This window comes from Condylura cristata, unplaced genomic scaffold (assembly GCF_000260355.1).
Source record: "Condylura cristata isolate star-nosed mole 26May11 unplaced genomic scaffold, ConCri1.0 scaffold00021, whole genome shotgun sequence".
In the NCBI taxonomy this organism is placed as follows: Eukaryota; Metazoa; Chordata; class Mammalia; order Eulipotyphla; family Talpidae; genus Condylura; species Condylura cristata.
In genome coordinates this window covers 4,419,706-4,436,990 of record NW_004567122.1, presented here as the reverse complement: position 1 = coordinate 4,436,990, position 17,285 = coordinate 4,419,706, and the positions used below count along the sequence as shown (strand labels likewise).

Sequence of the window (17,285 nt, the reverse complement as noted above, 5' to 3'; positions counted from 1 at the left end):
CTCTGTCTCTGGTGAAGCCTCTCACCGCCCCTGAGCCTCTCGCCTGTACCCCAGTTCTGTATGTACAAATAAATAAATCTTTAAAAAAACAAAAACAAAAACAAAACAAAACAAAAAAAAGAGAACTTCAACTTTTATTACCTAAAGATAGAAACATTTTCAAAGGAAAAAATAATTTAAAAGCAACAGACAAGTACTTTTGCCTCATCCAGTCCATGCTGTACAATGAATAACGTTAACACACATAATTGCTCTCCATTTCTACATAGCTCTATAAAGTGGAACTTTCTTTGAAAAAATTAGCAAAGGACAAGGATTCCTTCAATAAATTGCTTTGGTAGCACAGAGGTTAAAATTTCAGTGCTATCAAGCTATAGTCATTTACTGCGGCCCGAATTCGATCCTCAACCAGAGAGTGACCCACATGGCTCAGCAGATCTCTCCAGTCTCCCTGCTGCTCCCCTCAGCAGTGTATGTCAGTAGATCTTCCTGTTCTGTTCCCCACTCTGTCTGGTGAATCCTCTCACCTCCCCACAGCTCTGGGCTACACCCCAGCTCTTATGTGCATAAATAAAAACCTTTGAAATAAAAATTTTTAAAAATGCCTTGAGGCTTTGGAATAAAGATCTTAGGTAAAAATAACATTCTACAGCAACACTGAAGCTGTGCACACAGCATCCTTAGAATTCAGATGGCAACCTTCATCTGTTGTGACGCGCACTACACACCTCAGAAGTTATGTTGAAATCTCCCACTACCGTCCCTATGTCTCTACGGCCTATTTAGAATGGTGCACACCAGGGTATTACTAAGGAAGAACCTCCAGGCAAGTGACTGGCAAAGGCCTGTAAACTCAGCCAACAGAGGAAACCCCTGCGGGAGAGGTGAACGGGCCAATCCTTAGAGGCCGGGGAGTCCCTGGTGTTCCCGCCACTTACATCCCTGGGAGCCATTTGGATGCATTTCTGGCAGGTAAGAATTTCCTACCCTGGAATACTGACACAGTGAGAAAAAGGAGGATGCTGCTTAGCTTTGGGGACACTTCAACTGACCCCAGGTCTGTGGGACAGAACCACATCTGAGTAGGGCATGTGGAAGGCAGAGGAAGAGTGAACAGCTTCCTTCCTGGGGACAGAAAGGCAGATGTCATTACCTAATTTAATAAAATGCTCGGTTTGAGGTGAAAAATAAAAACAAAGGAAAAGTAAAAGATAAAATAATTAAAAAATATCTTATCATTTAAAAAATGTTTTTATCTCTTTATTTTTTCTGGAATTACTGCTGCTTTTTTAAACAGCTATTTATTCTTTCAAGTGTCGCAACTACTGATTTTTAAAAATGTTCTCAACAGAACTGATGAAACTCAACAAAATTGAAGTAAACAACCCCATCAAAAAATGGGCAGTAGAGCTAAAAAGACACTTCTCCAAAGAGGAAATGCAGATGGCCAACAGGCATATGAAAAAATGTTCAACATCACTCGTAATAAGGGAGATGCAAATTAAAACCACAATGAGATACCACCTCACCCCAGTGAGAATGGCACATCTTCAAACAACTAGCAACAACAAATGTTGGCGAGGATGTGGAGAAAAAGGAACTCTCCTGCATTGCTGGTGGGAATGCAAACTAGTACAACCACTATGGAAAACTGTTTGGAGGTTCCTCAAACTGCTAAACATGGAGCTTCCCTATGACCCAGCAATCCCACTCCTAGGTATCTACCCAAAAGACACAAAAACACTGATTGAAAAAGATACTTGTACCCCCATGTTTATTGCTGCTTTATTTACAATTGGAAAAACATGGAAGCAGCCCAAATGCCCAAAAGTAGATGACTGGATTAGAAAGATGTGGTACATATATACAATGGAATATTACTCAGCAACCAAAAAAGAGAAACACATGTCTTTTGCAGCAACTTGGATGGAGCTGGAAAAGATCATGCTGAGTGAGATAAGCCAGAAAGAGAAAGAAAAATACCGGATGGTTTCACTCATAGCAGGAGTATAATGGACCAGGCGAGAAAATAACAAAAATAATGAACAACCATAGACCAGAGACATTCTGTGGGGGTGGAGTGGGGAATGGGATCAAAAACAGTTGGGGGAAGGGAAATGCACGGGACTATGGTGGTGGCACAGGGGTGATTTGGTGATGGGAAACCCATGGGTATTACAATTGAGATGAAAAAAAAAATGTGAAAAATGATGTAAAAATAAACTTTTTAATAAAAAAAAAAAATTGCATAAACTTAAAAAAAAAAAAATGTTCTCAACAGAGAATACATTTAGGTTTATTTATAAAATCTCGAAAATAGGGTAAGTAAATTGGTTTTATGATAAATGGTTTGATAATAAATCATGCACTCATAAATCTCAGTAAAATACAAACCATATTTCTTGAAAAAAATTTAACCATTTATGCTAATTAAAAAACGACTTGGACCTGCTAACATACTGAGTTTACTCAGTAATAAAACTTTTTATTTAAGTGGACAGGAATTCATAGCCTAGGAATAGTTGGAAGAAATCTAATCCCACACATTTAAATTCAGTGTTGCTGTGTCTTGGACTTAAATTAGTGGATACTGTTGCAAACAAGAACAATTGTTATGAAACTTCCCCAGAGATTTTCTCAAAGTTTCCTGTAAAAAAATTATATATATATATATACACACACACACATATACACACACACTTTGTCTATTAAAAAGCAGAATTACATTTGACCAATTTAACTTGCTAGAACATAAAAAGTAACCCTAAAAGGCAGGGTTTCCAGTTACAGAACTATCACAGAAACTTAGGATTTTTGATATGCACATAACTATCACCTGAGAGCAAGTCAGGCCTAAGTTCCAATTCACTCAAGAGAGTATTGCAAACCTGTTTCTCCAGGCAAAATAAAGATAAGAATAAACAAGGGAATGATGTTGTTTTTATCTGTATGTCTTTATCTGCCCTGGGAACTCAAATTTTTCTGTTCTGCACTATTAATTCTCAGCACTTGCAGTATAGAAAGATAGACAGTTTCTTCCAATTTCACTTACTGTGGGGACTGAGGATCCTGGCTGCCTTCCTCACCGAGGTGAACCCCGTTGGCGTTTTCGAGGCTCCCCCAGGCTCATGCCTCGGCCCTAGCTCTTCTGATTTTAAAGCTGTGACTCTAAATCCCCCCTGCCCCTGCCCCATTTTTAATGAGAGAGACACCTATGAGAGAGACATATGAGCTTACTTATCCTGCTCTCTTACATTCCTCCTTCAACAACCAACATTTAGTAAAACAAAATGACTATTTTGGGGAAGGGGAGGACTCCCTGATGGTACAAGGGGTTAAGACGCAGCACTATGAAGCTGTCTACAACCACTGCCGCAGGAGTTCGATCCCCGGCCAGGGAGTTGACACAAATGGCACAGCAGACCTCTCCTGACCTGCCCACTGCTCCCCTCAGCAGTGTATTCCATCCATCTGCCTCTTTTCCTCCCCACTCTGTCTCTAGTGAATTTTCATCCCCCTCCATCACATCTCTGATCTGTACCCCAGTTCTTGTATGCATAAATAAATCAATTTTTTTAAAAAACAAAATGATTATTTTTTTACTTTGTATTGGTAACAGTTGCTCTTTTGAAAATGCACGCAGTCATTTCTTGTTTCATACTTCTTGATACCTTTCTTGTCTCATACTTCTTGATACCACTACAACTTAACTGATCCCTTAACTATGTGGGATATTGTGGGGGCTGCCAAGCGGCTCTCTGGGCTGACCAGCGACTTGCTACTGTCTGCTCATTCACTCCAGGGCCAGTTTTAAGCTACCCGCCTGCGACCACTTAGTGTCATCTCTTTAAACTCCTCTCTTTATCCAGGTGTTACTTTACTCCAATGTTTAGACTAATTTTCTTTAAAACCACTCAGCTATTTTTCAATAGCTTCTCCCCAAAGACACTATGATTTCATACTTTCATCCCTCAAATATAGCTCCAAAAGCAGAAGTAATCAGGATGTCCGTGAACTCTGCTTTTCTCCCGAATAGCATTCTAGATCCTTACCCCAGATCTGAAGGGGGCAGGGAAGCATTAGCTCTGGCGTCCAAAAGAAATCGCTTCTGCTTGACAGTCCGCGCGGCCTCCACATTGAGCACGGGGTAGCCCATCTGCCTGGTCCAGGTGTCCATGACCTCCTTCACTGGCTTACCACTGGCCTGAGATTGAAAAGACAAGGAGAGTAATTAATACACATGAGAAATAAAATGACAGAAGCCTCAGATAAAGAAATAATTGGCAAACTGTTGACCACATTGGTCCATCAAAGAAATACTTGATAACAGATCCTTCCTTACCTCTGCAAGTGCGTCCCAAAAGTCTGAGGTTTTTGCATTCTTAAACTGGTATTTTTTCAAGTAATTCTGCATGCAAAAAATAACAAGTATTTTAAATTCAGAGCTTAGCTTTCCCAGATTAGCTTTCCACCATAGATGTAGAGGCCCTCGTTACCTTTCACTGATGCCTGGTACAGCAAACTGACACAGAATGACAAGCAAACATACACTGTATGTCACTTTATAAGCTAAAAAAGTACTGCACCACTCAGTGGGCATTTAAGTTGCTTCCAGTTTAGGTCTGCTATAAGTTATGCTGCAGTGTACATGGGGGTGCATATGTATCTGCAAATTAGTGTTTCCATGTTTTTGGGTCAATATTCAGAAGTGGAATAACAGATTAATAATAAATTATATGGAATTTACATGATTCATTTTTTTGAGGCATTTCCACACTCTTTCCCATAATGTCTGGATTTATAATCTCATTAACATCCTCTCCAATACTTGTGGGTCCCTTTTCTTTTTTAAGATTAATTTTATTAATGCATGCAAGAACTGGGATTTAGGCCAGATGTGAGGGGGTGATTCACCAGAGACAGAGTGGGGAGCAGAACAGGAGGATAGACTGAAATACACTGCTGAGGGGAGCAGCGGGGAGACAGTAGAGGTCTGCTGTGCCATGTAGGTCAGCTCCCTGGCTGGGAGTTAAACTCAGGCTGCAGATAGCTTCACAGTGCTGAGCCTTAACTCCCTGCAACATGAAGGAAGCCCCACTTGTTTCTTATCTTTTGCATATAGCCTCTTGTAGGTGAGCAATACCTCATTGCTCTTTGATATGCATTTCCCTCATAAAGAGAAGTAAAGAGATGTTTCCTTTGCCATCTGAATGTCTTCTTTGGAAAACTGTCTGTTTATTCAGATCTTCTGCCTATTTTTTAATTGGGCTGTTTGTATTATTCTTCCTATTTTTAACTTTATGAATTCTTTGTATGTGTTGGATATTCTTCCCTGGTGGAGCCTATGATATGATGTCTTTTAGTATTAATGCAAATTTGTTTGTTTTTGCTTTTGTTTCCCTACTGTTGAAGTCAAGCCCCCAAATATGTATGAGGCTGTTATCAAGGAGTGCAATCTCCTACATTTTCTTCAATGGATTTTATGGCTTCAGGCCTTTTCTAAATTACTTTTTGTGTAGTATGATGTGAGGTAGTGGTCTAGTTTTATTCTCTTGTATGCTACTGTCTACTACTTATTAAAGACTTTCCTTGTTCCATTATAAACTCTTGGGTCCTCTATCATGAGGTAGCTGTCCATATGTGTGTGATTTTGTTTCTCAATTCTGTTCGATTTATCAGTATGTTTCTTTTTATTTCAGCACCAGGTTTTTTTTTTTTTTTAATTGCTCTGTAGGATAGCTTTAAGTTGAGTAGATTGATACCATTTTTGTTCTTTTTATCTCAAAAGTGCTTTTCCTCTGCTGGATATTTTAAAATTCTGAATAGATTTCATGATCTTAAGCTTCTACTTCTATGGAGACCACCATGGCGATATTGATAGCAGTTGCACTGAATCTGTACATTGCTTTCAGTAATATGGTCATTTTACTGATGTTAATTCCCCTATTTCTTTCAAGAATGTCGTAGTTTTCGGTATGCAGATATTTCTCTATTTGGCTAAGTTCATCCCAGAACATTTTATTCCTTTCATGTGACTGTTTTCCTGATTTCTTTGTGTTAATTCATTCTGTGTATACAAAACACCACAGATTTTTGTATACTAATTCTGTAGTCTGCAAACTTGCTACTTGTACTACTTTATTATTTCCAACAGCTTTCCCCTGGAGTCTTCAGGGTTTTCTATGTTCATTATCACGTCATCTGCAAATAGTGATATGGTTGTCTTTCACAGAGAGAAAACCTTCCTAAATGCTTTTTGAGTCCTCAAATAACCACTTTGCAGACATCCTTTCAACCCAAATTGCCAAAGTTTTCAGTGGATACTACACCTAAGTCACATTATTTTCTTAATTTCTCTTCTTTTCAGGCAAAGATAGGCCATTTTAGCAGCAATGAGCCCACAGCCAGGAGAAGGTCTTCTTCCCTTTGGAATGCGGGCTTCACTCTGCGGCTTCGCCTGGGTAACTACTCATCATGGCCACTAGAGGGCAGGCGTGGGCAGGGAGAGGAACCGACGACTTTGCCTAGATGATGGTTTTGCACACTCAACCATTTTGCCTTAATTAAATAATTGACTACTTGGAATAGTAATGATTATAACCATAGCTACCTGTTACTGGCAATTTCTAGTGATTACTACCTTCTTAAACTTAATTTGGAGCTTATTAAGCTTGAGCTAAGAAATGGCAATCTTGGAACTGGAAGGGATCTTGATATTATTTAAGCAACTCTCATATCTGGACGGTGGTGAAGGAAACGGATGCCAAGAGGTGATGAGATTTTCCAGGAAGATAATTCTGAATCCCAGACCAGCTTGTGAGATTTTGTCCCTGTTGCTTTGGTTTTTTTTTTTGTTTGTTTTACATTACAATTTGTTTCCCTAAACTAGAGGTTAAAAGAACATTTACACAAGTAGTAGACTGGACAATACTAATTTTTGTGCTTTGTCTAGATTAGTGCTTCTGAATATTCCATATGAAGAAATTTCTTTCTTCACCTTGAATAAGCACGACATAGTCATTCTGGTCAAAATTTCACGATCATCTAGGTCCTCTACAATCATTTCCTTCACTTAGTATTTGGAAACACAGAAGGAAAGGAGCACTGTTTCTATTACTTGAATTACTAGTATTATTAATACCACTAGTATTGTTAGCATTACTAGTATCACTACTATTGCTAGTAATACTAGTATCACCAACATTACTAGTATCGCTAGTAATTCACTTGCTATTACTAGTAGCATCATTAGTATTACTAGCACTATCAGCATTACTAGTATCACTACTATTACTAGTAGCATCAATGATCTTGTTTACTTCTTCACTTTTTATTTATAAACCACTCACCCATTCAATTAAGAAGTGTATTTTGGAAACAGTCAACATTATTTATCACCAGTGAAATGCAACTCAACAATAATCACCTCATTCTCCTGAGAATGGGCAAAGCAAAAAGAGCAGAAACAACCAAAGTTGGCAAGGATGGAGAAAAAGGAATAACTTTCGGCACTGATACAGATCTGGAAGGGTCCAGCCCCTGTGGAGACAATCTGGAGTATTCTCAAAACCTTACAAAGCAGACCTCCCACATGACCCAGCCGTAACCACTAACTTGCAGGACTCGTGAAAAGCAAATTCTGGAAACAACTCAGGTGCCAACAACAGGTAGGTGGAATAAGAAAATGTGGTATATGCTCAACAGAATACTACTCAGGCATTTAAAAAAAAATCTCTTGGCACTTGTGACAGCAGGGATGGAGAAGGCTATGCTCAGTGAAATAATTCAGGAGGAGAAAGACAAACACCAGGTGATGCAACTCACAAGTGGAGTATAAAGAAACAAAAATAAAGAAGACATCTGAATGCAGGATTGAGGCGACCAGAGGGGAGGATGGGAAGGGGAGGACTACAGTGTCCTAAACCTAAGTGACCCCAATGAAAAGATAATGAAACTTAAAAAAGTAACACGAAGATGAAAGCATTTTTTGGATGGCCTAATACAAGTGACACAGTCAGGCACTGGCAAATGTGAAGACGTGGAGACAGTTCCTCACTCAAGGCGCTTTCGGGGAGGTGGGTATGAGATATGAGTTGAAGCTGCCGCAAAAGTTACAGGGCGTTCACCACACGGGGCTGTGGTGAATCCCAGTGAGAGCACTTGAACAGTCACCCAGGAATCTCAGTTGTTAGCACAGAGACCGCTCGACTTCACCTTCTAGGAGTAAGGGACGAGAGGGTTACAGGCACTGCTCTTGGTCATGCACAACACATACTCTTTGGAAGCACTGCCCCCTTCCATGTATGGGCGGGACACCCCCAATACACTTCATCTAACCCCTGCTCCCTGAGGTAACAGTAGGGAAAATGCAAGGAGACGTTTCCTCTTTGAGGTTGTTGTGGGCAGTTCCATAAACCACGACTCGCTGAAGGTCTTCCAGAAAGACACATATAAAATTGAGCAGACTGAAATTGCCCCTGGAGCTTCAAGCTAAAGTGGCTGTGTGGCATGCCTGGGAAAGTTGATGGTCTTTCTGCTTCCAAAAGGAAGTGGATGCTTTTTATTCATTTTCTTTATCACAGTGGTAATGCTGGTGTGAACCATCTTCAGATCTAGTGATAAAAAAGTCCTTTACAGATGATAAAGGAAGATCATTAGAGATCAACTTACATTCTCCTTCCCTGTCGCTATGGACTGACGTTCCTGACACATTCATGCACTGCATCCTAATGCTGGAGTGAATCTCTGGGTTTCGTTTCTCCTTTCTATGTAGTTCGAGAATTCCCAGCAACTAGGTTTGGATGCAGTGAAGACAGGCAGGCAGGGAAGCCGAGATGTGCAGCCAGGAACACAGAGCTCTCACCCCAAAATGGAGCTGCTACTACTCTGGTCTTAGGCTTTTCAATCCCCAGAGCTGTGAGAAAATAGTTTTGTTGTGTATTTTGTCACAGCTGCTCACTCACTCAGAGATGGAGAGGGGGATCAGGATCCTAAGTTGTCTGTTGAAATCTGCCTACGACACTTCACCTAAATGGTAATCACAGAGCCTCCCTGGTGGCCTAGGCGTTAAGTCTCAGCACTATCACCAATGCAGCACAAGTTCTATCCCCGGGCGGAGAGTGAACCCAAGGGCGCAAAAGACCTCTCTTCTCTCTCTGCTGCTCCCCTCACCAGTGTGTTTCAGTCAATCCACATGTTCTGCTCCCCAATCTGTCTCTGGTGAATCCTCTCACCCCCACACCTCTGGTGTACACCCCAGTTCTTCTACACACACACACACACACACACACACACACGGTAATTATGGATAGTGTAGGTACTTAGCTGGACATGAAACCAGCTGGTATGTTATGCTGAACTATCTATCCCCGAGTCAGGGAAGGAAAGGTAAAAAAGGAACCGCCCTCAGCCAATCCCATGTCTTGCACTCACACAGCAGTCACACAGTAGGGTAATTAAAAGGAAATATTAAAAGGGGGGTATCCTTTCAACATCACTAAGAGTGTTGAAACATACTTGACATCCTTTTTGGAAGTTCTGTGGTGTTATCCAGTCTTCAAGCATTCTCAGAATGGAAGCTCCCTGTGGTGGAAAAGAACAACAAATTGAGCTTATAAAGGATATACAACAAACAGACATGGGTGATCACTGCAGGGACCAGTATTTCATAATGACTGGCAAGATGATTTCCTCACGGTGATCTTGGTAATTTAAATAGTTAGGATTTTGTTCTATGATTTTTAGGACAAAAATATTACTTGGCACTCCACCTGTATCTATACTTCTAAGAAAACTAAAAAGTAGAGTGCAATTAAAAAAATCATTTCGGTGGCTAAACAGAGGACTATTGTATTTCGCCAAATCAGCCAGCAGATGGCGCTTTCCTATTGAAAGAAACAGTCTAGGAAAATGTTCTTCCATCATTACAGGTAGTAGTTTCAGGATAAAATTCAGGCTTTTTAATAAGTGTACATCAATGTATGAAAAATAATATTTAATATGTGGAAATATATAGTTGAGGAGTTTTCTAGTCAACTAGTTTAATAAAGACAGATTTATAATTCAGGCACTGGAATCCTTTAATCTCAAAAATCAGACGAAAACCTCAGCTTTCTACATTCTCTTACAGTTTTCATTTCAATAGAAAGATAAAAAGAATCATCAGCAGCTTGAGATAAATGTGAATAAAATCAGTCTGAAAATATGTCATGGGAATGGGCAGAAAAGCCAAAAACAGGATGTGACTTTCAAGTATTAGCAGAGTGCAAGGCCTTCTACACACAAGTATTCTGTCTAGTATTTCATCTAGTATTCATTTCAATAAATGCAGCCATTTGTCTTAATCAAGCTCCATCTAGCACCCACAATAACAGTGTGACAGTTTGCAGTGGCCTTTGGAGCAAGTTAATACACTGGACAGCCATGGGGGAGATGGCCGCAGAAATGACTTAAGTCTCTGCAGAGAGGCCCAGAGGATCTGGAGGATCCTCTGCGGGGAGAGAGGAGGCATGAATGCTGGGTCATTACATGTTGAGAAACACCTTTCCATGATTTTTTTTTTAATCTCTGTCACTTCTTTTTTTTTAATTCTATGTACTTTTTACATCTTCCTTCATTTTCATATGCTTTATCCACTCATGTGTAGTCCCCAAGGAGTTCCCACTGCCAATTCACCCATGTACATCACCACAGTCTCTTGTACTCTTCCCACCCATGTTGACCCAGTCTCCCTCTGCCCCCCAATAATATCTCTGGTTTATAGTTGCCCTTTGATTTTGATTTTTACTTTGTTATAACTACTATTCCCCCTATCCCTTATTTGTGCCCCCTACACTCGTCCTATAAGTGAAGCCATCCAGTATTTTTCTTTTTCTTTCTGGCTTATTTCACTGAGCATGATCCCTTCCAGCTCCATCTGTGTTGCTGTGAATGGCATGAGTTTATCTTTTTGTTTGCTGAGTAATATTCCATTGTGTATATGGACCACATCTTGATCCAGTCGTCTATTTTGGGGCAGTTGGATTTCCATAGCTAACCTATTGTGAGTAGTGCTGCCATAAGCATAGCAGTACTGGTGCACTTTTGAATTAATGTTTCTGTGCCTTTGGGTAAATACTCAAGAGGCTTCCCATGAAGTTTTAATGAATAACATCATCCAATATACTGACAAAAGTCAGCTTTAAGCCTTATCAAAAAATGGATGAAAGTAATTCCTCTTCACTGAATTGGATTTCAGTGCCCATCAGAAGCACTAAAGGAAGCTGCAAGGAAAGGCCCTACATATACAGCATGTCTGGTGGCAGAAGGTCACTGCAGTATAAAACATCAAACCAAATAATTTTAATTTGGATGCTGAAGGTGTAAATGATCAGTTGCCAGAAAGACAGTGGCTACACTCCCTAGTGGTACAGCGGGTTAAAGCACAGCACTAAGAAGCTGGAGCCACTTCAGCATGAGTTTGATCCCTGCTTGCCCCGGAAGTGACCACATGACATGGCAGACCTCTCCTGGCCTGCCCGCTGCTCCCCTCAGCAGTGTGTTTCCTTGATCTGCCTATTCTGCTCCCCACTGTCTTGGGTGAAGCCTCTCACCATCCCACACCTCTGGCCTGTACCCCAGTTCTATATGCATAAATAAATAAATCTTTAAAAAAAAAAAAAGAAAGACAGTGGCTACAAATAAAAGTGGAAAGAGACTTTCTTAAACATGTGCTTCAAAATCTCATAAGAATGACAGTGACTGAGTAGAGCAGAGCAGTCAGTATTCAGCACCTAAATAAGTACTAGAGTTGCCCACAGCCCACTGGCATGACCTAATCATTGTCGCTATTTTCAAGCATGCACTGAAAGTCATTAAGCAGAGATGGTCTGAAGATCGCCATGTTCCCCTACCTTGCTGTAGGAGATCCCATCAAACACTGAAGTTATTTCAGCTGGGGTGGTCACAGTGACAACTATTGGGTGTGAAGACATCAAGGAATCATCCTCTTGTACAGGTAACACGTCCTCAAGTAACATCTGGTCACGCTGAAATGACAGAAGACACCAAACACGGCCGGGCCTTAGACTGGTTCATATTTGAAAATATCAGCGATATGATATCAGATGGGGGGATGGGAATAACTGTGAATGACTCACAAGTATTAAATGATCGAATTAATTCTTTTCTGCACTGATTGCTCTCCACTGACCGTCCCCCCCCAACCCTGACTCTGCCTGTATGTAGCTTAAAAGAAACCAGCATCTGTGGATTCTGCTTTTGGTATTTGGACAAGATGCAAACTTTTCATCTTTCCTGGTCCCATGTCTGTATGATGGGAATCACAGTCCCTCAGAGCTTTGTTCTGAGAATAGAGGAAGTGTGTCTATTTGCCAAAAACTGATGGGATCAACAATTTTCTGCATAAAGGAGTGGTTCCCAACTAGGGAGACAGGGATGCTGTTAAATATCCTACAACACCTAGAACAACCTCCCACAACAAAGAACTGTTCTGGCCCCAAATGACAATAGTTCCATTGTTGTAAGACCTAGATGTATATTAGGTCTTTAAAGACGCTTATTGGAAATTAACTTTTTCACTTTTTAAAGTAGGTCTGGAAACTGCAAGGGCTTCAAGCATTTAACGCTGTCTTTTTTGTTCATTCCAGTAGAGGGCAGTATTCTATTCTGTACCCATCTGTGATTCTCTACACATTTCATCATGAGGATCTTACACCATCTAAAGGTATGCCTTTTAAAAAAACTTTTCCAGCAGACATACTATGCTGAAAAAATTTGTTGGAGTTCACGGAAGCTTTTGTTTCAGGCCCTGAGACACGCATGAGATGACCACTGAAATTTTATGTACATTTGGGGAGATTTTTTTGCTTACAAAATAGAAACCTGCCACTTGCCCAAAGTCACAATTCCCATCTCACAAATTCCCATCTCACATCACAAATGATACACCCAGGGTTTGAACTTGAGTCTAACAAGGTGATGAACTTACCTCTTTACCACACTATTTCAGCAATCCATGGAAGTTAGGTCACGTGTAAAATTAGGCAAAGAATGAAAGGGTTCATTCTTGCCAATGCTGTCTCAAACATGAAGCTGGCATTTTTGGCTGCCCCCTACCCCTCTCCATCCCCCCAAACTGAGACATGTTCTAGAGTCACTCTGTCAAGGATCTCCCACTCTGAGGGGTAAGCACCAGAGCATCTGAGAAAAACAAAATGTAGTTCCTGGGAGCCCCCTGGCGCCCCGCGGACATTCCAGCCACCCCTGCCCTTGGCCCTAGGACCATTGTCATGGTTTGTGGTTCAAACTGCTTTCCAGGAGGAAAACAGAGATCTGGGTTTATGTGGTTAGAGCTCACCATCTGCCAATCTGGCTCTGCCTTGTCTACTCCCAGGAACTCAAAGAAGGAAGCAAAGCCTTCATTTAGCCACAGGTCTTCCCACCAATCCATGGTCACGGTGTTTCCAAACCACTGAAAAGACAAACAACGAAGAGATGTAGCAGGCAGGCCGAGAAGATTTCAACACCTCAGTGAGTCCCTGTAAATGTCACTTGATACAGAAGTGGCAGGCACACATAGCATTTATTTCCTGCTTTATTTCTCTGGGTTTGCAAATTGTTTTAAATTATCTTGAATTATTGCCCTTATTTAGGTATTGCTGTCCTTCTTGCTTTTATCCAGTTTGTAAAGTTAGAAAATCCTGTTTACCTTATCTTTACCTAAAGGTAAAAAATGTGTCCTGAAAGTTTCATTATATGCCCGTCCATAGCAGAGGAGGCCAAGGAGGTTTAGCCATACTGTGGAATACTAGTCGGCTAGAGGGAAAGTGAAAGGCTTTTGTTGGCAGCAAAACATAGGGGGGGCTTAAGGGAATTCTCTGCAGTAAAGGAGATCAGAGTGATGGGCATCGACTTAGTGAATGACCTGGCAAAGAAAAATAATTAGAGAAACTAGTGGGCATTGGGCCCTCCCTGGTGGTGCAACAGGTTAGGATGCAGCACTGCAAGCTGGCCACAGCCGCTTCAGTGCAAGTTCCATCCCTGGCCCTGGAGCTGACCCACATGGCACAGTAGAACTCTCTTGTATCCCCGCTGCTCCCCTCAGCAGTGTACTTAGTCGATCTGCCTATGTGCTCCCCGCTGTGTCTCTTGTGAATCCTCTCACTGCCCCTACACCTCTGGCCTGTACCCTAGTTCTGTATGCCTAAATAAATAAATCTTTTTTTTTTTTTTTATATTTTTATTTGTGCATACAGAACTGGGGTACAGGCCAGAGATGCGGAGTGTGAGAGGCTTCACCAGGGACAGAGTGGGGAGCAGAACAGGCGGATCAGAGGAAGTACACTGCCGAGGGGAGCAGCGGGCGGGTTAGGAGAGGTCTGCCGCGCCATGTGGTCACCTCCGGGGCAAGCGGGTATCGAACTCATCGGAAGTGGCTTAAGCTTCTTAGTGCAGTGCTTTAACCCGCTACGCCACCAGGGAGGGCCAAAATAAATAAATTTTTTAAAAAATGATGTAGGGGAAAAAAAGGGATAACGGAATTATGACCAATTAGCCAAAATAGATTTTATTTTCATACATTAAAATGTTTGGTTAATTTAGGTTCAAAAATTCACCTAGCTCCATAAAATCCTCTTAGGTATTTTGATGCGAGTGGCTCATAATTAATCTCTCCTAGAATGTCTGCAAAAGGCTACAGTGAGTTCATGCAGATTAGATCATTGGAAATAGAAAACTCAGGTTTTTTTTTTTTTCTTTCTATTGAACAAATTTCTTTATGGTAAAATGTAGACCAACAGGATCCACATTTCAAGCAAGATGGTCTGACTGGGCTATTTTTTCACTGGCAAATTATAAGTAATTTCAATGACTCAAACAAGCCAAGTCACTTGCTATAGGCTCTGTACCTGGTGCACCAATTCATGGGCCACCACGCTGGCCACCCTCTGTTTGTTGGAGGAGGCTGACTGGTTAGGGTCGTAAAGCAGGTTAGTTTCTCTGTAAGTGATGAGGCCCCAGTTCTCCATTGCCCCAGTGCCAAAATCTGGAATAGCGATTTTATCTATGGAAAAAGAAAGGTCCAGTGAGAAATACATTCTTTCCATTTGTTCATAACATTTCGCACCAAATTAAGTTCTTTGGGTGAATGTTTTTTGAAAGGCTAAAAATAATTTCCTAGAGTGGAAAACAATAATCTGTTTGTACAAACGACAGTCTTTATGCACTCAACATTTCCATGAAACTTTTCCTCTTGGCTCCAGACATCAATGTGTCTTTTATTTTTGGAAGATGCCTACTAAAAGCAATGTACTGTGCAAGTCCTCTGCTATTTTATGTCTTTTGTTCTTCGTGATACTTCATTTATTAGTGTTCCTCCCCTCCCAGATTTTCTGTTAAGTAAGAGAGAACATCTGTTTGAGGGGACTGACTGGGAAGAACAAGAGAATGGAGTTTTCAAAGGATTTGGAAGGACAGCGCAATCAGCGCAGAAACGCATGTCTCCCACAAAAGCAAAAGAGCAAATATGAAATTTCCCTTTTCCCCAATTCTATACCACTTGTAGTAAATCTCATTCCCTGCAAATTGAGTAGCTACCATTCACCTTTACACTGAATAAACTGAGTCAACGGATTCTTTTCTAAATTCCTTCCAGATCTAAAATCATGGATTCTTCTAGGATATTCTTCTCCTTATTTTTGCTGGAGCTATCATATTAGACCTCTTTAGCAGCAAGAATCAGTGTTGATTAGCTTCTATGTTAAATCCCCAAATAGAATATATTCAGCTTGATGAGTGGATAGAACCCAGCTTCTCTAGTTCACGGATGATAATAAGAATGTGATTTCAGGGTCTCTCTGGTGATGCAGGGGTTAAAGGCTCACAACTATCAAGCAGTTGCCGCTGCTGTGGCTTGAGTTCAATTCCCAGCCAGAGAGTTGAGCGTCATGGCACAGCAGACCTCTCCTGTCTTATCCTCTGCTCTCCTCAGCAGTGGGTTTCAGGCAATCCACCTGTCCCGCTCCCTTCTCTGTCTCTGGTGAATCCTCTCAGCCTCCCTCCACCCCTCTGGCCTACACGCCAGTTTTTGTATGCATAAATAAAAATAAATCTTTTTTTTAAAAGAATGTGATTATTATACATATGATACTTTTTATACATATAATTTCTTTATTACATATAGTTTCAATGAAGCATGTAAATGAAAAGAAACTAAACCTCTATTTAATATATGAGATCCTTTCTTTTTGGTTACAAAGATTCTCAAAGCTTTTTATAAAAGAATGAAGGTAGATATTTCTTTTTTTTTTGAAAATGGTTATTTTCTAAATAGAGATCAAGGTTGCAGCAGGAGCTCTTTTTTCGTATTATCTTTATTCTTAGGTTTGGTTATTTTGTCAAAAGAATACCACATAAAGGGTGCAGAAGTCCCCCATAATGTTATGGGGTGGAGTTTGCACCTAATCCTTGAACAAAAGGAACTTTTTGTAACCTCATTTATCTGGTGAATATGCATATTATAATTTATTGACACCACTGCACTTAATTTGGGAGAGTATAATAAAAGCAAATGTCATTTCTAAGGAAAGTCTGAGGTAGAATCAACTTGGAGATGATCAAAATGCATATAAAAATGCAAAGAAGAGGAACAGAGGAGAGGAAGGAAGAGAGGTAGGGAAGGAGGGAGGGGTAAGCTGGTGAGATTGCCACTTGTCAAGTTACTGTGGATAGTACAAGTGGAAAGAGAAAAAAAATTTTTGATCAACATTTTGTTAAATATTATGATGAAAAGTTTCCCCTTCCTGTCTCTTCTGATAGTTATTAAACAATCAGAGAAAAAATATGGAGCTGCCGCCATTCAAAAGAAAACAGGGCTGTTCAAAGCCCTGGCCACTCCCATCTAGAGTTTGGCACCCCAGTGGTTTGGCATAGGCAAATTATCAAAGAGCAGAAACAGAGAAGTCAATTGTTGGGTGGCGGGCTTTCTTGTTGCTGGTAGATAACTGTGTAGGGGTGACGTTCAAAGTCTTAACTAACAACCACTCAAGCTTACTAGGAAAGCATTTCTGCTCTGAATACAAGAGTCAGAGCCACAGAATTTGACTGAGTGGCTACTTTAAGAAGAAAGCATGTTCTTCGTTTGAAAACTATATATTTGCCTTTGGAAGGTGCATCAGTCTTTCATGTTAAATGCTGGAAGATCTAGCACAAGTCTTGTGTGACTGTGGAGAGGCCGGAAGCACAAGGTACCTCTGACAGTGCCTTCTAGCCCTGTAACTTCCCAACCC

The 17,285-nt window shown here is 40.8% G+C and overlaps 1 protein-coding gene across 1 annotated transcript in view; it reads right to left on the bottom strand.

The window, feature by feature from the left end:
- ENPEP (glutamyl aminopeptidase (aminopeptidase A)) overlaps positions 1 to 17,285 on the bottom strand; it is a 67,719-nt gene that overhangs the window by 19,896 nt on the left and 30,538 nt on the right. Inside the window, exons 7-12 of the mRNA XM_004686477.2 lie at positions 14,907 to 15,061; positions 13,358 to 13,471; positions 11,892 to 12,026; positions 9,517 to 9,582; positions 4,343 to 4,408; positions 4,053 to 4,204 (exon numbers count right to left, since the gene is read on the bottom strand). Of these exons, the coding sequence (XP_004686534.1) occupies positions 4,053 to 4,204; positions 4,343 to 4,408; positions 9,517 to 9,582; positions 11,892 to 12,026; positions 13,358 to 13,471; positions 14,907 to 15,061 (688 nt within the window). The remainder of the gene's footprint in view (positions 1 to 4,052; positions 4,205 to 4,342; positions 4,409 to 9,516; positions 9,583 to 11,891; positions 12,027 to 13,357; positions 13,472 to 14,906; positions 15,062 to 17,285) is intronic.